At 44.0% G+C, this 21,672-nt stretch overlaps 1 protein-coding gene across 4 annotated transcripts in view; it reads left to right on the top strand.

Annotated features, from left to right (window-relative positions):
• MSRA (methionine sulfoxide reductase A) overlaps positions 1 to 21,672 on the top strand; it is a 286,803-nt gene that overhangs the window by 130,698 nt on the left and 134,433 nt on the right. For all 4 annotated transcript variants that reach the window (XM_032471090.1, XM_032471093.1, XM_032471091.1 and 1 more), the window contains one exon: positions 11,844 to 11,963. In XM_032471090.1, the coding sequence (XP_032326981.1) occupies positions 11,844 to 11,963 (120 nt within the window). The remainder of the gene's footprint in view (positions 1 to 11,843; positions 11,964 to 21,672) is intronic.

The following is a 21,672-nucleotide window of genomic DNA, read 5'->3' as shown; positions in this document are numbered from 1 at the left end:
GAGGGGCCAGTGGCTGTCAGAGGCCCACAGATGCACACCCACCTTCTGAACCCCAAAGGAGAGTGAGAGCAGTGTCTGTGAGATGAACCAGCCATGAGACATTCCACCCTCCTCCCCCGACTTGAATGAGAGGTGATTTTTGAAACAGCCACAGTTATTTTGTCTGCCAGCCAAGAAGACAGCATTGAAAGCAGCAGGCAATATGTCAGACTTCAAAGGAAAATATATTGGTGTCTCATTGGCTCAGATCCAACATTATGTTGGTAAATAATCCAGTCCCGGTGTGACATATTTCTCCCTGAACCTTGACTGAAAACTACTGAAGACCATCCTGTGAGCTGGGGAGCGGCAGTCACTCATTCTAGGAAAAAGGCCAGAAAGAATGACTTTGAAATGTGTTTATAATTAACTCAACAATCTAAATTCACAAGACTGTTAGAACAGCAGGCTGCTAACTGGTGCAAACTTCCTAAGTGATAAGGCACTTGGGGAAACAAAAGTCAGGCCTTCCTCCTGTGGTACCTGAAGCACCTTTGAGGGACAGTAACCGGTCATTTGCAGACATGTTTTAAGACACATTTTATTTTATGTGTCTTTTTGTGTGTGTGTGTGTGTGACGATCTCAGGGTTTTTTTGTTTGTTTGTTTGTTTTGAATGTGGAAAGGTCTAATGATATGGGCAAAGGGGAAGACACTTTTCAAACCTTGTGTGGAAAATCCCTTTTGCTTTGTGTGGCATTGCTCGGGGTGGCCCTGGTCCCTGGACCTGACGGGCACAGGTGTGGTGTTGGAGAGGGTGTCCTGAGAGAAGGAGGAGATTGGAGCATGGGTGGGGATTTCTGTGCTAGAGGGGAGGAACTGCCCCCATTGAGTGAAGGATCAAATCGTGTTTGATTAAGTAACACCTCTCTTGTCTAGAGCTCGCATATCCATCAACCTCAAATACATGGCAATGCAAGTTTAAGAATCAGGAATTAAGCACACCCTTCCTCTCAAAATCTGTAGAGAAGTCCCTAAGGAATTCAGAATTTGCAGAGGTCTTTGGAGTCAGGTAGACCTTGGTGTGCAATTCCAGGCAAGTTTCTTACCCGCTCTGAGCCCCATTCCTCATCTAGAAAATGAGGGAAAGGATATTTACCCTCTGGGGTTGTTGTCAGACTGTCAGGACATAGCTGCATCAGGGCGAGTGCACCAGGGCGTTTAGAGGAGGCAATGACAGGAATTGTGCCTTCAGAGCTTGGGCACCGCGGCTCACAGCCCAGCCAGCGAGGTGCTCCCTCAGGGCCCCTGTTCTCCCATCAGGCCCCAGGCCAGTGACTCCAACCTTGGTCAGTTCCTTTTGATCCCATAATATCTCCTGCATAAAACTTGATGGCTCCTTTAGTTCAGGGATTCTGAAGGACAACAGACAGCTTTAGCTGAGAACTAATCTACTATTGGCCTGGTACTGAGCGGCCCTTGGTAAATTTCCTCTTAGGTCCATTCTCATCACTGGTCTAAACGAGACGGGTGGCTTCCTTCTGAATCAGTACAGAGTGCTCAGAAAATAGCTTTACTTCTCAGCTATACAGTTGCTCAGGAATGGCTCATTTTTTCCACTGTTGTCACTGGTATATGGTTGCTATCCAATTGACTGACTTTTTTTTTTTAAGTTTTAAAAATGAGAAAGAGGTTAATTTCATTTAATTTACAAATGTGGCAGAAATTTCTTAAATTTCTACAGATAAAATATGCTCAGTCGGATGTAACAGGGAAAACAATCAATTATATTTCCACTGCTTCTCTGTTAATTAACTTTTTTTAGAAGAGGAACGTAGCTGTGGAGAGCACCAGAACCTAAGAAGTTAATTATTATTCAGTTTAACTCAACCAGCATCTTTAAGGAAAATACTGAGCCCCATGTTGCAGACAAAGTAAAACAGAATATCCTCTCTCTTGCTCTGGTTCTTCCCAACCATTTTTCTTGGACCTTGTTATGACATGAAATAAAGCAAAATTAAAATATATGCAAGACATGGCAGAACAGCATACATTAGAATTAGGTAAACATTAGACCAAAGAAAAAAATAGAAGTGAAATATACAAAGCAGGCATGCTATTTTACTACGTAATTTATACAGATCGGCTCAGGTTTGGTTCTGTATTTCCTAGCAGTGACTCAAATGTCAATTAATTGCATGATTGGCGTCAGCCTTTTAAAATTGTGGTAAAATATGCATAATAAAAAATTTACCATTTTAACCAATTCTATGTGCACAGATCAGTGGCTTTAAGTACATTCACACTGTGGAGCAACCATCACCACTATCTTACCTCATGAACTTTTTTGTCTTTCCAAACTGCAATTCTATACCCATTAAATAGTAACAGTCCATTTCCCCTCCCTACAGCCCCTGCAAGCACCATTCTACTTTCTGTCTCTGTGAGTTTAACTGCTCTAGGAACCTTGTATAAATGGAATCTGACTGTATTTGTCCTTTTGTTACTGGCTTATTTCACGTAGCAGAATGTCCTCAAGGTTTATCCCAGTTGCGGTGTGTATCAGAATTTCCTTCCTTTTCAAGGGTGAATAATACTCCATTGAATGCACACACCACATTTTGTTTATCCATTCTTCTGTCAACGGACCCTTGGGTCCTTGGGTTGCTTCCACATTTTTGCCATTGTGAATAATACTGCTGTGAACGTGCGTGTACAGATACCTCTTTGAGACCTGGCTTTCTTTTGGTGAACATACCCAGATGTGGAATTTGCTGGATCATATGGCAATTCTGTTTCATTTTTCTGAGGAACCGCCATACCATTTTCCATAGGAGCGGAACCATTTTACACTCCCATCAGCAAAGCACAGGGTTCCCGTGTCTCCACAGCCTTGCCAATGCTCGTTATTTTGTTCGATAGTGACCATCCCAATGGGTGTGAAGTGGTGATTGGTTTCAGTTTTACTTAGTGATACTGGAAAGCTACATGATTGGGAGAATCATACAATTTCTTGATTCTAGAACCAGAAAGAAATTTCTTCCGAGGGCGTTTATCAGGAGGACACTGTAATGTAAGGCAGTCGGAGGGAGTGTGGAGGGAGGTGCATGAGCTGTTGGTCCCAGCACTCTTCTCGTTGGGCTCCTGAAATCCCCCAGGAGCAGTCACCGTGCCCCTGCGGTGCCAGTGTCTTTTTGTGCAGGCTTGGCTTAACCCGGAAAGGAGTTACTTGTATCTAAAACAGTCAGTGGACCAGATAAGTTTTAGGGAATTTTCTATAAATATTATTTCTCTCAGTGGATTTTTAATACAACTTCTCACCCAGCCTGTGATGGGGCCTCATGCTGGTTTCTCTAACCACTTCCCACACTTCCACACCTTCAGCTGGAACCCTCCTAGTGTTGGGAGACTCAGCAACTTTCCCCCAGTCTTTACCCCCAGCTCTTCTTTGTGTCTTTGTTCATCAGATAAGATTTCCCACCTTGCATGATGAGTCACTGTTGAATTGATGGTCTCCCTCTGTCTGCCTGCTCTTTGATGATAGGGATGGTGTCTTACTGTCTCTGCGTTGCCAGGACCTAGTCTCAAATACTGGCCTTTAGCATAGATATTTGTTAGATAATCAATGAATACTATTCTGCATATCTGCAATGGAAGTGGGAGACATTTTTTAACATTCTGTTACTTAATTTACACAGAGTTGAGTAAGAAATAATTTTCAAAATTTAGCTTGAGGAAAAGGCTTGATGAAAGGAGGAAGAAGATCTGGCAACTTTTAGGGATTTAGCAGTCAATGGCCCTATGCGCTTTATAGGGGGTGGGTTTCCTCCTCGGTCTAGATGTGTCACCAGCCCAGTTTTCTGGGTACCTGTTGGATGAACGACGTCCAGGGGGCTCCGAGAGGAGGCGGACAGGATGTAGGTGCTAGGTAAATGGAGCTAGCTTTTATTGACTGTCTACTGGATGCCAGGCAGGGCTGAAAGGGAGGTATTTTTAAGGCAGAAAAATGGTTGAGAAATAGGGAAGTGAGAGAGGAAGCAGTCCATCCATGCCAGAAAGAAGAGATGTAAGTGACAGTGGGCCGTGCCAGAGGAGGGAGGGAAAGTTCTAAATTCCTCCGATTCACTGGACTGGTAGCCTAGGGCACTGTCTGTGATGCCGTAAGAATTGCCTCGTTGCATCTGGACCCTGTGCGTCTGTCATGAGGTTTGGTGTAAGCTGGTGGCAGAAACCCACAATGTCTGCTGTTCCTCCACCCCTATTTCTCAAGCAAAAGGTACCTGACCAGGTCCCTCGGGGTCACGTTGCTACTGCTTGGTTTGATGGAAACACTTGGTATCTCAAACCAGTTGTCTTGTCTGACCTGGGCTGACCTGACCCAGCAAGAGCCTGGGTTTTCACTAACAACCTCCCGACTTCACCAGACCACTCCTCTGGGATGAAATGGAATGATCCAGGCTGACCTCGCCTCACTCTTATGCTTTGCTGCTTCTCAGGAAAGGTGAGCAGAGGGTCACTAGTAGATGGTGGTTGCAGGGTTATTTAGGGGAACCTCCACCTGGGATTTCTTCTCCACCACCACGTGTCCTGTATTTTCGCTCAGAATTCTGCTGGAACTGGAAGCATTCTGCTGCGTTAGTCCACGCCTGTGGCCAGTGTCACGGGCATTTGTTCGTTGAAATCCCGTCAATCTCTTACCTACTCTAGGAGGGAAACTAAAATTGCAAGTGCCTGAGGGAAGGCAGGGCCCATGAACAGACATATCCAGGAAATAGAAACACACTGAAGGATGCTTCCTAGGAAAACTGAATGCTATTTTTTTCCCCTTAAGGCTTTCTTTTCTTTGCACAGGCAAGCTGCTGGGTGTATTTATCAGACCCTGATAAAATCCGCAGCTCAGTCTCTCCTAGCTTCATCATCAGCCTCCTGTCCACGTCCTCAGGAGGAGTCTGTTCTCCTGGATTGGGGTGCTGCTGTCTGCTCATCGGGGAGTGTCCTCTAGTCCAGCTAGCAGCCACTTGCTTTCCAGCAGCTGGAGAACCGTGCTGCTTCCAGAGAGCTGGGTTTCACAGTGATGCCACAGCCAAGGGTCAGGCTCTCCACGGGGACCCACTGACCCATCAGCCTTTCCCTGGGGAGTGGTTGTGGCTCCACTGCCCTTTAAGGGGTACAGACACAGCGGTGCACACCCCAAGGAGGGTGGATGGTGAGTGAGCAGATAAAGGAACTTGTATTCAGCTTAGACAAGAGGAGGTCTGTGGAGTTACCAGAGCTGTCTTCAGGCGGTCAATGGATTGACAGGTTGTCCTGAGGAAGTGGGACTAAATTTGTTCTTTGTGGCCTTGAGGGAGAGGATCAGAGCGAAGAAGGGAACATCCCAGGGTCTTGGCTCAGTGTAGGAAAGAGCTTCCTAGCTGTCATTAGATCTGCAGAGGTGGACTGGGCTGCTTTGAGGCTGAGGGCAGTTCAGGCTTGGACTGGACAGCTGTTTGCTGTGATGCTGCGAGATTTGTTTAATACTAGCAGGGCATTTAAGCTAGGTGAGGGTAAGGTCCCTTCCAACCTTGGAATTCTTGTTTGTTTTATGAGGGGGAGGTGATTAGGTTTCTTCACTGACTTCCCGCTTGGAGGAGGTGCTGGGGACTGAACCTGGGACCTCTTGGGTGCTGAGCATGCGCTCTACCACTTGAGCTATACTCTTCTCCCCTAACCTTGGAATTCTGTTCTTGAATCTTCTTGGTGAATAAATACCTAGTACTCTTTGGAGCTTATTCCCAAGGTAAAGGGTGAAATACATCAATGTGTAGAGAGAACCAGGAACGGCATTAATCACAGTACAGAGGGAAAGATGGAGCATACGTGTGCCTACATGGGTATGTTTTAAACTCTGGAAGAGACTGCAAAGGATACTTAATAAAGTTAAAGCAACATTAGGAATTGATGTGGACAGAAAGTAATTGATTGTCACCAAATACTGCAAGTATCAATCAGATTCTGGTGGCTGTATGGTTTCTTTTCTAGCAGAAGATATTTTAAAATTTTGTCAGTTTTTAAGAGCAGTGATAAGGAAAGCCTCTCACTGAATTATCTAATACGATGTGGGATTGCTAAAAAGTAAAGCTAGCCTGGGAAATACACTGAGATGTCACTTACATTTCTACCACCTGTATTCAGCTTCTTTGAGAGAGACTCGTGACATTCTAGAGGTGAAAATTACCTTCAAATCCACCTTCTCCTGCTCCTTTCTCTGCTGGACAGCTGACATGCAGTGATTCGTCCCAAGCCACACACAGCCAGGCTCTGTGAACGTGTGTCCGTGATCAGAGCCTGGCCGCCTCTTGTCTGCCTCAGGTCTACTGAGTTGCTTTTCTCGAATTTAGCCGAGGATATTCCCCATCTCTGCCCAGGTTTCCCCTTCTGATAAAGGGCTCAGACCTGTCCGATTGTGGGTGGAATTTGGGTTTCAGTTTCTTGCCCTGGTCAGAGCTCCAATGTGGACCAGATGTGACATCATCAGTGTGATACCATCTGGATGTCCCCCCAGTGCCTTTAGAGAAGACAGGGAGCCCTGGAGAGGGGTGCCTTTGGAATGTGTTGGGAAAAGTGCACTGTGTCTTTGCTGTTGACTCTCTGTTAACTTTATTTATATCCAGTAAAATCCCATTGCAGAAAGTGTAATTCCAGCAGAGTGCTCCATAGTCATACTGTTTGCGCGAGACCACGTGGACTGCCTTTTATTTACCAGGTGCCACTGAATTCTCTCTAATGGATAACAGGATGCAATGGAATCATCCTCCAAACCCTGCATCTGTCGTAGGAGGCTCTTAACTCCGGCTGCGCCATAGCTTTCCGTGCAGCGTGGCAGGTGGGAAGGCGTGGGTCAGCTTCGCGTCCCAGGCAGGCGTGGGTCAGCTTCCTAGGTCTGCCTTGGTTCTGTGTCTTTGGGCAAGTGACTTGACCTCTCTGAAGCTCCATTTTCTGACCCTGAAAGTGAGGCTAATACCGTCTTCCTTGTTGGGTTAGTGAGGGATTCCACGTGTACAAAGATGCTTAATACAATGTGGGGGTCACAGCGGCGTTTGATAAATGTAAACTCCTTTGTACCTTCCTCTTCCCTCACTTTTCTTCCTCTTTCTTCTCTCATAAGGAAAAGGATGCCAGGTTATGTACCTTTTGTAGGAAAAATTTTATTTGCTCACTGATCACGGTCACAAAGTCACATTTAGAGTTGAGGAGAAAAGAGGAAAATAGCTTTCAATTCTCCCTATTACTCTGTCCAGAGGGACATCAGACCATTCAATGATCAGGCTGGGTATTAGAAATAATTCAGTTCTACTCATGTTTCAGATGAGTCATTGAGGCTTAAAACACCTCCCTGAGTGACCAAGAGGCACACATCTTGCAGTGAGGCTGGCATTCTTTGTTGACAGACACCTGGCTGGTGACATCAGGCAGGAAGAAGGCAGCGAGAAGGCAGATATGGGAAGAGATATTATGCTTTAAAAAAAATGGTGAGTTGAGAAGTAGCTATTAGAGAGTTTTCTGAATTGAGTTGTAACCAGAGAGTTATATGCTCAGGAAATGGAGAGACTGGTTCAGAGAAATTCTGAGAATTCTGGTTGAATCCAGAGAGGCTGTGTATGAGACTTGCAAAGCAGTCTGTTTCATTTGGGGGCAGAGGGGATGGCTCTCAGGTTCTCCCACAGGACAATGTGACATCTCAGAGACCAAGGGTGACAGAGAAGCATCTCCGACCTTGGATGGACTGAGAGAAGGAGTTTTGAGTGTGTGCATGTGTGTGTTGGGAGGAGGAAGGTGGAGCAAACAGGGAAAGTGAGAGAAGAGAATGGGGATGAACATTTATTGAGTACCTGCTGTATGCTGGACACTTTCTCTGTTATTCATGAAATCCTGTCAGAGACTCTGTGGTTAGTATTATTTCTGTTCCTAGTTTACAAATGAGGAAACTAAGACTTCGAGAGTTCCCTGAGGCTGCACAGGTAGGGTTTCAGCATGTAGACCTGGTAGAAACAGACCACATTCAGTGCTTCTGAGTCCATGTCTACAGCAACCCAGGAATTTGGTAGAGCAAAGAGACAAGTGAAATAAGAACCTTTTTCTTTCTTAGTTCAGCACTACGTTTTCCATCCATATCGTCATTGAGTTTCCACTTTACAAGCCTCAAAGGAAGATCTGAGCTCCCCATAAACTGGCACTATGGTTTCTCAGAATATCTAGAATGTGCAAACGTGCAGGAAATACTGAGGACAGAGGAGCAAGTTGAACTGCACCATGGAAACGCAACTGGCAAAATCCACACTGTGGGAATTTCTTCAGATCAAGCGGCTCATGTTTTCTTCAATGGATAAATTAAAAGGAAAAGTATGATGGGGGAACCTGTCAATTGAAAGAATTTTAAATATTTATCAATTTTTTTTTAAACGAGCAAGACCAAACTCTAGCATCAGGATCGATACCTTGAATGATAAAAATATAAAGCAACATAAGGAAGTGATTACTATGAAAGTCAGATAGTGGTTACTTTTGGGGGGAGGAAGGGGGTTGTGATGGGGGTGTGGTACAAGGAGGGGTTACGGGGTAGACAGCAAAGTTCTAAGTCTTGACCTGGGTGCTGGCTCCTAGGATGTTCACATATTAATAATACATTGAATTATGCATTTGTTTTGTGTGGTTTTTCTTCATCTGTTTTACTTTATAATAAAAGATTAAAATATACAAGAATTTAAATAAAATAGTGCAAACTACATCTTCTTTGATGATATTCATCTTGTTTACTAGACTGTTGTAAGTTCTGAGAAATTCTGCCGTAAATAAACCCTTCTTTGTTTAAACACACACACACACACACACACACACACACACACACACACACACACACTCTCTCAAAACCAAATAACAGAATGCTTAGATTATACTGGACGCCGTTTGATATAAGAATAAAAGCTTTATAAGGCAATAAGTCTTGCTTCAAAGAGTTGTATTCTTATAAAAGCCCCTATCCTAGGGTAAGTGCCTTGCTAGAAGTTTTGGTGTTGGGTGTACACCAGGTTTCTGCATTTTTTCAGCCATGCCTGGCCCCGCTTGGAGACCTTTGCCTAGCTGTAGTGGTTCACTCTCCCTTCTGTCAGAAATACTTTCTTGATCCCTATTAAACATAAAAGGGGGTTAAATAATCTCTCCACTTGCAGTAAATTTTTGTTTGGTCTCCCTAAGTTTTATAAACCTACATCATGAGGATATAGTGAAGATGCAGTCTGTGGGACTGTAGACAATGGGCAGGGTAGGCTGGCTGCTAAAATAGCCCGTTACGTCCCACGTGCGGAGACTGGTGCAGGCATGCAATGCACTTTCACTGTCATCGTGAGATACAGAAATGGTTCATTTTGTGGATCCCGCAGATTTCCGATCTTCAGGGGCTAGCATGCCTTCAGCTTGGTTCCCGGATGTCTTTGTGGCCTTTTATGTTCAGTAATGCTGCCCAGATCACCTTGTACTTGCCCTTCTCCAGAGATTCCCTGTCATCATTCCTGTGATGGTTAATTTTATGTGTCATCTTGACCTGGCTAAGGGGCGTCCTGATGGCTGGTCAAACATCATTTCTGGATGTGTCTGTGAAGGTGTTTCTGGAAGAGATGAGTGTTTGAACTGGCAGACTGAGGAAAGCAGCTCACCCTCACCAATGCAGGTGGGCACCAGCCCGTCCACTAAGGGCCTGGAGAGAACAAAATGGCAGGGGAAGGGTGAATTTGTTCTCTCCGTTTGAGCTGGGGCATCCATCTTCTCCTGCCCTTGAACATCCGTGATCCTGGTTATCAGGCCTTCAGACTTACACTGGGAATCAGGTCGCTGGTCCCCCGGGTTTTCAGGCTTTTGGGTTTGGGCTAGAATTGTAGAGCAGCCTTTCCTGAGTCTCTAGCCTGCAGGCTCGTGGACCCTGGGACTTCTCGGCCTCTGTAGTTGTGGGAGCCAACTCCTCATAATGAACCTCTCTCTACATATCTGTATAGGTCCTGTTGGTTCTGTTTCTCTGGAAAACCCTGATGACATAATTCCCGCATCCCAGGAACACAGTGAAGTAAAATTAATAGTGAATCCTTATTCCAGAGACTTGAGGATAGTCCATTTTTAGAAATACTCAGTAAATATTTAGTTACATTCACTAGCAGCAAACAATTCACTTGTGAACAGGAGAAATGGTATCTAGCAGTATGTAACTCAAATAATGCATATACTTAGCTTTGAATTTTTTGCTTTCCTTTAAAAAATGTATTTTTTGTTTTTAAAGTAATGTGACACTATTACAGAAAAAACTTGAAAACTGAAAAAAATGTGTGTATATTCTCCCCACAGGACTGCAATCATGATTATGATTTTGTCTGTTTGTTCCTATTTTGGTATGAATATTTTTTAGTTGTAAAAAATACATATAATTGTACTTTTCCATTTTAAACTTCGCCTTGAGTAACTATCATATAATCACATACACATTTCTGTGCTACATTGTCATCACAATGGTAATTTTTTTACTGCATTAAATTCCATCACTGGGCTTTGTTGCATTTTTTAACTGTTACCCTATATTTGGTCAGTTTGTTTCCCCTCACATTTGAGCAATTACATTTTTGTATAATGTATAACATTGTGCATATTTCTTTTTGGTTGTTGTTGCTCTGAATTTTTAAAGTTAAAATATTAACAAGTGTCAAGAATTTCAGTAAACTTCTAATTTTTCTTTCACTCTGTCATGGAGTCGAACAAATCTAGTGATTGTTGAAGTAGGAGGCATAGTTAATTTGCCAACTGCTGTTCCACCCAAGATCTTAATTATGTATGACTTAATAAAACCATGTGAAACGTGAGTGAGGCAGTAATCTTGTTTACATCTAGAAATTGGCCACAGAATAGCAGTTGTGGACAGTTTAGAAACTCATAGTAGAAAATGAAGAATTTTTTTTTTTTTTATTTGGAGCTCGGGAAATGTAATGCAGCATTTTCAATGTGCGTAAATATGTGCAATCTTGGGAGATGGGTCTTAGTTTTCATCATATGTTCAAAGGAATCTAATAACTAACCACTGATACAAGCACAATGTTTGCTAGTTGAATGGAATGCTATTTTTGTGAGTTTCTTTGTTGTTTCTTCTTTCCTGCTTCCCCTGCCTTCCCCCTTTTCTTTCCTTATTCATTATACACAGTAATCAAACTCAGAAAAATGTTTTTTTAAACATTTTTTATTGATTTATAATCATTTTACAATGTTGTGTAAATGTTTTTTTTTTTTGATGAGCAGAGATTTATCACATGAAAGTTTCCAAAGACTTAAAAAATTAAAAAAAAACTAAGCACATATGTGAAATTGTTCATCAAGTACTGTGCCGATCGGTTTTGATTTGAGGAAATTTTCCCTTTTAAATCAGTAATTTATTATTACTTTTCTTTGTTAGAATTTTTTTTAAAGCATGACCAGGATGCTGATCATTAAATAAATTCCCACCATTACTACCACTTACTATGTTTTAAGAAGTCCATAATGAATTGAGTGTGGAAATCATTCATCAAACCCAGTTATCCTTTTCCTAAATTATTTCAAAAGGTATAGCTTTATTAACTCCATTAAAGTTTGAGGCTCTTAAAGTTTTTGTACAACTAAAGCAAAGAGGCATTCTGTGAAAATAACCTAAAATCCTTTCTCAGTGTTAGAAACGCTACTTCTTTAGAAAATAAAACCTTAGTCGTTTTTATTTACCAAGAATGATGTCTCCCCTCCAGTGTAACAGGGCTTCTAATATGCAATGACCACCTCGTTTTTCATAAAGGACTAATTACTGTCATATGTTTTTCTTAGGAATGGGCTGTTTCTGGGGAGCTGAAAGGAAATTCTGGACCTTGAAAGGAGTATATTCAACTCAAGTTGGTTATGCTGGAGGCTACACTCCCAATCCTACTTATAAAGAAGTCTGCTCAGGTAGGAAGAATCTGCTCCATCATGTAAGAAATAAGGACGGACTTGTCCCTGCTGGCAGGTGACAGGATCTTTAAAATGGAAATAATTTTTCTTCTTTTTTTTTGGTGTCTTCTCAGTCTTCTCTTGCCCATTTCTCTAAGTATACCTGCTGGCCTTTCACTTTATGCTTTTGGAAGATAATAGACTTCATATGGAACGTATCATCTCGCTTCCGTTGCAGAACAATCACCCCGAAACTTAAATCGCTCAGACAGTCATTATTACCTTATGATTCTGTGGGTCAGTGACTTAGACTGAGCCCAGCTTGGTGGTTCTTCTGCTGGTTTCTTCCCGGTTGTTTCGTGTGACTCCAGTCACCTGGTGGGTTGCCTGGGGGCTGGTTGGTCTTCCATGGCTTCACTCATGCACCTGGCGGTTGCTGCCTGGCGGACACTTCCTCTTGGCTGGGCAGTAGGGATGGTGGACCACATGTCTTCAGCACACTGGCCTGGGTGAATTCACCTGATGGTGGATGCGGAGATCCAGGAGCAGTAAGAGAGGACAAGCACCATTCTGCTAACACCTTTCAAGTCTCTGTGAACTATTCACCGTCATCCCATTGGCCAAAGCAAATCACGTGGTCTAGCCCAGCGTCTGTGTGGGAGGGACTCCTCTAAAGCAGGTGTACGGGGGGTGGGAAGAAACTGGGAACATCACCACAACAATGTATCACCTGGGACAGATATGTCATATTTATTGTTTTCTTGAGGGAAAGACATTAAAACCAGGCTATCGTGAAGGGATTGGCAAACTATGGCTCGCAGGCTAAATCCTTCCTGCTGCCTGTTTAGATAAAGACAGTTTTTTTTTTTGAAATACAGCCATGACTGTTTATTTATGTTACCTGTGAATACTTTCATGCCACGATGGCAGAGTTGAGTGGATGCAACAGACATTGTATGGCCTGTGCAGCCAAAAATATTTATGATCTGGCCCTTTATGGAAAAACATTTGCTGACCAGGACAGGCAGATGCCCCCCAGGGCAAATTCTCACTCAAATACAAGCTAACCTCTCTGGAATTTGTTTTGTTTTGCTGTTTGTTTCCAGCATTTAAGGACTTCCTTTACCTTTCTGCCAGCTCCGGTAACATCTCAAACACATTATTTTTCTCTTTTAAAAACTTTTTTTTTCATTTTAAAAATAAAAATGGTATATATTGAAGGTGCCCAACATGATGTTTCTATATACACAGTGAAATAATTACTAATAGTCAAGCTAATTAACCTACCCATTGCCTCACGGACTTCGTTTCTGTGGCGAGAGTGCCCGTGATCTCTCTTAGCAAATTTCAGGTGTACAATGAATGCAGTATTATTAACTACAGTCACCATCCTGCACATCATACCTGTAGAGCTAATTCATCTCACGTAAATGAAAGTTTGAACCCTTTGCCCGACATCTTCCCATTTCCCTGGTAACCACCATTCCACTCTCTGCTTCTGTGAGTTTAATTTTTTAAGATTCTACATAAAAGTGAGATCATGCAGTATTTTTTTTCTCTGTGTCTAGCTTATTTCACTTAGCATAATGTCCTACAGTTTCATCCATATTGTTGCAAATGGCGAGATGTCCTTCATTTTTTAGGCTGAATAATATTCCATGCCACACCTTTTTTATTCCTGTGTTGATGGACACAGGCTGTTTCCACACCTTGGCTGTTGTGAATAATGCTGCACTGAACCTGGGAGTGCAGGTATCTTTGTAAGATACAGATTTCATTTCCTTTGTATATATACCGAGAAGAGAGGTTACTGCATCATACGATAGTTCTGTTTTTAATTTTTTGAGGCACATTGTTACTGTAAGACATGTTTTTCTTTTGTAAGAATATGTTATTCACGGTCTTAGGAGCTCTTAATAGGGAGAGTTTATCTAGATATATAGTCTGTCACATTGACAGAAATGGGATTTTAAAAACATATAAATTGTTTTATCTTTTAAAAATAAAGGTTTGAATTGGTGTTACTTGTGGAAGACCCTCTCTGCTCTTGGAGGGCTGCTGTGAATGAAGGTGAGGGAGGAACTGGAGTTTGTTCAATAGTGAGCAGGTTGGTGTGTTTGCTACAATGTGAATTCTGGTTCTGAAATGAAATTTGAACTGGGCAACATTATGAAATTATCATAAAAGTATTCATATTCTTGTTTTTCTTGCTTCTGGAGAAAAATGGAAATATTCTGATTGATGTTGAGAATGTGGAATATCGAACCAATACTTTAGTGGTTAATCCATTTTTTTTTCTTTGCTTCTGTTTTAAAATTAAACAAATGCTTATGCAGAGCTATTAATACAGTCAGATGAACCCTGGAGATTACCCAGGTGTAGCCTCTTCAGTCTTAAGAATTGAAATGAATGGATTCCTTCCTGTAATTGCAGACAAGGCTTAATAGCCTGAGATAAAAGGGTTGCTAAGAAAACCTCCAGGTACCTACTGCTTATACTGTTACTCTCCACCAGCAAGATGTTAATCATCAGTTAGAATATTGTGATTGCTTGTTTGTTCAGACTCGCTCCAATTCAGCTCTTCACTGTAGCAAGAACCACATGATAAGTGCCCTTTGTTGAAGCCCTACTATGTGTGATAAGCACTTTGTGCATCTTTGCTTTTTTCCATCTAATCTTCCAAACAGTCCCATGAAGTGTCTCAGCTTCTGTCTTTTACAGAGGGAGTGTTGAGGCTCAGAGGGGATAAGTAATTTGCCCAAGGTCATGTCTGCCAACCTCATTAGCTCTCAACTCAAAACTGATGCCACTGACCATGGTGTAAGTCACCCGACTGTCATCACGTCCCGGCCATCCTCCATTCATCTATGCAAGCTTCCCTCCACACACTTTCATGTGTACGTTTGAGTATACCGGTAGGCTTTTTAATGATTACTGTCAGGAAAATACTGAGCAATTTTTTTGGTCTTTCTGATGTTTAGAAAGAAAAAGGACAAAACCTTTTTAAGGTACAGTTTTTGTAGACGTCTGGTGCGTCAGAGTGTCTATAGCAATGGTGAAGTACAGAAACCACGAAGGTTGGCAAAGAACTCCCTATTTGATGTGAACGCTACCTGCTAAGTTAGCGGTGGCACCGGGAAGCATGGTTGTCATGGAAACTTGCTCCTGATTGGGAAAAGAGAGTTATAGGGTCTTATCCAGACACAGAAGGAGAGATGATTTCTTCCCCAGGCTTTTTTGTTGTTGTTGTTCTGATCATGAAAGGGAAAAACAAAAAGGCAGACAGAAGCTGCGATAGGTCTCTCTGGCACAGAAGTGGTGGGCCTTCCGACCCCTGTGAGGAGCAGGGAAGGAGAACAGACAGGGTCCCTCACTCGTGTAATTATGGTAACCAGCCAATTAAAGATTTTTGACCAAGGAGAGGGCCTGGGGAGACAGAAAGCAGGTGATACTGGCTGGGCCCCCCTGCTAGGGCCTCGGGTGCGCAAAGCCTTGCTGAATGAGTCAGCCCTGAAGGGGTCTGACTTGCAAGAAAGAAAAGCCACGTCTCTGCTAAGACGTGTCATAATTGCTGAGGCTTCATGTGAGAGAAATACTAGTCTATGCGCCAGTATTTGCCTTCATTTCAATACTGCTTACTCTCATGTTTGCAATTATGCTTGTTGTAAAGTTGGTCACAACCAGGAGCCTTTCGTAAAGGTGTTCCTTCCCTCCTGCCTTCGTTCATTCAAGACAGGAAGCCCAAGGACCTGGCCTGCGTGCCAAACCCCTTCCCTCATAGAGCAGCACACCTGAGCTTGAGGCGCCTTCCAGTTTCCCGGGGCAGGTGCCAGACCTCCAGGGTTAGCGCTCAGGAAGGGGTCTCAGGATCCTGCTCCTCCCCACCTGCAACTGATCATCTGGGGGTGGGGGGTGCTTCCTCAAGTCAGAGCCTGTGTCAGAGCTTCCACAATGATTGTCTTGGTGAACAGATCGATGATCACAAGCCGTGGGTCTGGAACCATTGGCCGCCGTTGGTCGTGCTTGCTTCCGAGTGGGTCTTGGCTGCACAGCCTGGAGGGCCAAGTGAGCACGTGAGTGTGCATGTGAGTATCAAAGCAGATGTGTATCCACACAGGATGTGTAGTAATGTCTGGATGGAGTTACCAGGTGGCTCTTCATAGGCCAGTGATTAGGCACGTAGAAAAGAGATATGGCTTCTAGTAACAGCCAGGAGAGGAGGTGACCCCCACGGCGACACTTGGGTAGAGTCAACTCTGTCGTGTAAACAGAACGGCTGGCTCACTGATGGGTCTGTTACACGCTGGATGATCAGTGTGAGACTTGAGCCTGACGCATGGAGAAGACATGGGGAAAACAGTTCCTCAAGCATTTGCAATGAAGTTGCCCTTTGGGGTAAAGTATAAAATAAGTCTGTAATGTGTAAGAGCAGAGATGGGCAGCCACCGAGAGGAGAGTTGGCTTCTGAGGCCCTAGGACTTCAGCGTAACCCGATGGAATGTCCTGACATTGCGGAAGGGAAAGAAAAGAACCTTCGTGGGGGGCTGGTGCACCAGGCCAGCCTGGGGAAGGGGAGGTCTGCTGGTAGCCACGGGTTGCTCTGTAAGGTTTGGCTGCTGGACTGACTTCCAGAGCCTGACCCCATGACACTTTTAAGTTCTATCACTAACTCCTCTTGTTCTGCTCCACACTCTGTAGAAACTTCTTGTCTTTTCTCCTCTTGTGGAGATTATTTTCAAGAAGAAAATGCACTGAAACAAGGTTGGTCAACCAGACAGTTCTAATTCTCATTTCAAATTCAGTTCAATGCATTCTGAGATGTATAGCTCAGTCTACTGTGAGTTTAGTCTACCTGGGTCATTCTTTCCATATTGGATTAACCTGGGGTTAAATTAAGTAGTAAAAATGGAATTTGAAGGCTGAGAGTCAGAAGCCTGAACTGCCATGATTTTCCAAAGGCTCTGGTGGCCTCCTTGCTTTTCTCTGGAGCCCCCTCACCCCTCACATGTGTCCATTGTTTCATTTCAACCTGTTTGAAAAGTGACCATCCTCCTGGAATAGGCACTTAAACCTCCCCTCCTCAGATTCATCAGTTATTGCTGGCTCTCACAGACTGAGAAACTTGCATCTCCCAAATGTTCTAGGGCTGAATTCCGAGGCCTCTGAGAGCTGCCCACCACTGACTCCTGCACCAAGAACCCAGTCTCAGCTGGAGGCAGGGTAGCCTGGTTCACAGCCACAGCTTTGCTACTGTTTCTTGTCATGTTTCACATCTGTCTCTAAAAGGTGTGCTGAGAAATAATTTAAGTCTTAGTGGCCATCATTTCTGTTCCTAAAATGATTTCCAAGGATTCATCCATTTATTTGGTATTTCTTAATAGCTCAGTGTAGGCCTGGCACTAGAAAACCCACAGAAACCAGGAACGGAACAGCCTAAATTTCGTGCAGGCTTTCTTAAATAAATGTAGCAGATGCAGAACATTGCACTTGGTACCAGAGGATGGTTGTGTATGATACATGGTTGAATAATGCTAGTACCTGTCTTCCAGAATTCTTTCTCTATAGTCAGATGAAAGCTTGACTTTTCACATTTGTTTTAAAGAGTTGTACCAACCCTGGCTTTATACACACAGACATGTGCGCACGCGCGCGCACACACACACACACACACACACGAGCTTATGCATGCAAGCGTGCACACACACACACCCACAAACACACATTTGTTATGCAAACCAACTGATTAACTGGCATGCTGTTGCTTTACTGCGTTGATTTTAGAAGTAATTGAGCTATTCAGTTTCCTGAATACCCTGATAGAGAATTATTCTTACATTTTGTAATAACGACTACACAGATGAAAATATGAAAAGACATTCTGCAATGGATAAGCATTCTGGGTTAATTTCGGTGCATTAGCCTAATACACAAATAACCCCATTTCTGGCAAGAAAACCCAGGATGTTCATTCACTGGGTAATATCTTTTCGGATTTTGCTTACAGATGTTCAGAACAATTCCATGTTTATTAGTCTATTCAGAAGCTTTTCGAAATCTGCACAGCCAAATGGCACCGACGCCAGAAGCGTGAAAGGCACTGCACAACTTTTTCTCATCAGTGAGATTTATATAATCACCACAGAAAAGCTGAGGCCCAGACGCTCTTCTTTATCAGCAGGGCACTCTGGTGGATTTTCGCACAGCGTGTTCAGGAGAAGTTCTGTGCAGGAGCCCCGGCTCGGGGGGAGCAGAGAGTGGGAGGCTCATGTCACCTCCCAGTGGGGTCCATGCTGAGGCCGTTCCACTCTTTGGACTCAGTTGCCTGTCTTGTGAAGTAGGGGCAGGGCTGCTTTATGAGGCTGGCAGAGTTGCTTGCGATGGGGTTCTGATCTGAAAATAAAATTCTTTCATGTTGAAAGTATCCTAGGAAATCCAGGGCAGGCACTTTCTATCCCTCTAGCTCTGGGGCTTGCTAAAGATAAAAGCGGTGGGTCTGGAAGCATCGCCTGGCAGGGGTCTGGGTCAGCCCCCAGAGGGTGCACGTGGAGGAGCAGGCGCTTTCCTTTTAGCCTCTTCTGTGTCCTGAGTAGGGTGTATCCACCCCCTCGCCAAATGCAGATCCCTATTTCCTGCGATGCCTAAGAGCTCTAACAAAGCACTGAATAATCTCCCCACTAATACAAAGCAACTCAGTGTACGTTTTTAGTTTGACTTCATTGCTGAAGTGTTTGGGTGGATGTACATGTCGATGTATCTTGCATGAGATTAATGACCCCATGCTTTTGCAAAGTAGTGATGAGTTCTGTTATTAACAGATTTTTCCAAGCAATGCACAACTCTTTCTAAATTCCTTGCAGACTACATTAAACCTCTTTTTAGTGCATAGTAAGTCTTATTGTACCCTTTTCAGTGTCAGTCAAAGTAAATTACTAAGGTATTGACATACCCCTGAAAATGCAAGAATTCTGGAGTTCAGTTCTTGCTGTAAGCGATTGGATCACTTTTTGTTCCTCTTAATTAGGCATAAAATTAACCTTGAACTTCTAGTAGGCAGGATGAGAGTGCTTATCTCTCTCAAACCACCAGGCAGAAAGCAAGCCCCGAGGTCAGGGGTCCTGTGACTCCTGTTTATAACTCCTAGGACCAAATACGGCCCCTCCACCCAACCCATCCATGTGGCCGTTGAAGACAGATCAGTTCCGTGAATGGACTGTACCTGACAGGGCAAAATATAGGTCATGGGAAAACTGCTTTTTTGGTTTATTTTCTAAGCTTCAATAACCAGCAAAGACAAATTTGGATTCTTGACAAGGGCACCCTTCTGAAGGGCATAGGTCATGGGGAGGTGATGGCATTTCAGTTCTGGGGCGAGGGGGAGGGAGCGGGGACTTAACCATCTTCTAGCCCAGGGGCTTTCAAAGTGGGCGACCTAGGACCCTCAGGCTCCAGGAGGTGCTTCAGGGGTTCCACCAATCAGGAAGTGTTTTAAGTAAATAACAAAGACTTAAGATGCTAGGAGCACTCATTCACACTTTTAGCTCTGTTACATACCGTGGTCTTGATTAGCACCTCATTTTAAAAAGTTCTGGAAGATGTTTGGAAACCAGCGAGACTGCTTGTTTTGTCGGATAAGGAAACCGGCCAAGAGCAGGTGATTTGGGAGACAGATTTGAGAAGGACTGAACATTTATTTGTCTTCCCAGATCATGATGTTCCTGGAATCCTAAAAGGAAGTCACAGTCTGAGTCCATCATGCCCTTTTAAGTGAGGATAGGGACCGCGGATTCAGAGTAGAGATGGCTGTTGAATTTGAAATGTTAAGATTTCACAACATTAATATTTTTGTCAACTAGATCCTGGTTGTCATGTCAGTTAGGCTCGGGTTTGTTTTTTTTTTTTTTTAATTGAGCATGGGCGTTTTCTAATAGTTCTTAGGTCTGCTGGATGCCCTCAGTGCTGTCTGCTCCAGCCTGTTGTTAACCTGGCGTCTCTCGTTTGCACCGACCTTGGAACGAGAAAGCAAATCAATCACCCAGAGATTGTTGCTGCCTCTCCCTCTCTCAGAGCCTCTGCCGGTCTCCAGCCTGGGCTGTGGACCCACGGCACCTGCAGCAGTCTGCAGACTGATTTGTCCACCAAGCAGGTCCTCGAGATCTGACAAGATCTGACGAACCATCTCACTCACAACTGTGTCTTATGTTCAGTCTCGAAGGGAGATGACATTGTAATCAATGGAAGATACATTCATGCAGCCTTACTGAACGCAGAGCACCTTTTGTTCATCACAGTCTGCCCTTCATCCCTGGATGCTAAAACGAGCACCTGAGCTGGCCTCTCCTGCAGCGGCTGGACAGAATCACACTGTCTCTCCTGCTCACATGGCCGTGGACCCACTGTGCTCATGAGCAGGCTGGTCAAAGTTCCCAAAGTTGAAACAAAACAGACATGAGAGCCCTTTGCTACAGATATTTCAAGTTTGCTAAAATAATTCAGTCCAGCTTTAGACGTCACAGAGGAGGAGGAAGATGTTTCTGTAGCTTCCAAGGGCTGAAAGCTGGGGAGCCCCAGGACGCGAGGCAGCACAAGACCTGTGTCCCCAGGTGGGAAAGGAAGCCTTCATGCCTTTCCTTCCTCGTCGGGTTGACCGACCAGAGACTCCAGTATGTCACTGTCTGTTGTTTGTCATTTAAGGGGAGGGAGGGCGAATGGATTTTGACACTTTGTGGACTCTGAAAGTATTGCACGTTCCAATGGACTTGAAGTAGTTAAATGTGCCAATATTTCAGCATATCTGATGGTCAAATTCTAATAGGCCATTTAAATGGAAAAGAAATTAAATGAAAAGGAACAGTAATGAAAAAACAAACTTTTTTTATACTTATGCAGCACTAGAAATAGGTTGTTCTTTCATTGTTTTGGGATTATATTCTCAAAGATTTAGAAGGGAGATTAAGGGGAATTTGCTATAGCAAGTGATTCTTAAAACATAATTGCAAAAGCAATTGATGAATGTGCCTGCGCTGGTATTTTCAAATCACAGTAATGGGGCTGTGATGGAATACGAGCAAAGCACCGAACAGGAGGCTGAGCTTCGCTAGGAGTTTTATGTGATACTCTGGGTCTTAATTACTTCACAATGATGGATAGTTTTTTACAGCCTTAGAATCTGGTGTCTTTCTCTTCCTTTTTCTTTTTTTTGTCTAAGTTATGTTAAAAGTAAATATCGGGGTCAATTACCGCCGCATCTGCCAAGTCAGAACCGCAGCGAGAGGGGCTCGTCTGAGGACACGGTCACCCGTCATGCGCGCGAGCTGTGCAGCGGGCTGGGAGCGGCCTCAGAGAGGCCACTGCTGTGTGCCAGGCTGGCCTCGGATTTGCCAGGCCCTCATCAACATGCCATCAGTCACAGGCCACTGCGTCCCCGCAGCTGTGGGCCAGGCTTTGCTTAATAAATCCTGGCCTCTGATGCGTGGAATTGCGGGGCCTGTCAGGAGCGCCGAGGGACAGAGCTGATGTCAGCATCTTCAGGCTGTGTAGGGGAGCCGGTGCCCTGTCTCTGCGGCCGGAGCTTTCTGAGGAGGATGCCGCCCCACGGCGGGTCACAGGGTCCCCTCTACTTTGTAACCGCCTCCCTCCTCTCCTTTTTTGTCATCTTCTCACCCCACTTCTCCTCCCCTTCCCTCTTTTTCTCTTTCTTTCCTCTAGTTGCTTTCCTTGACAATAGTCC

The sequence above is a fragment of the Camelus ferus genome, chromosome 31 (genome assembly GCF_009834535.1).
Source record: "Camelus ferus isolate YT-003-E chromosome 31, BCGSAC_Cfer_1.0, whole genome shotgun sequence".
Classification (NCBI taxonomy): Eukaryota; Metazoa; Chordata; class Mammalia; order Artiodactyla; family Camelidae; genus Camelus; species Camelus ferus.
This window is presented reverse-complemented; position numbering and strand designations above follow the sequence as displayed.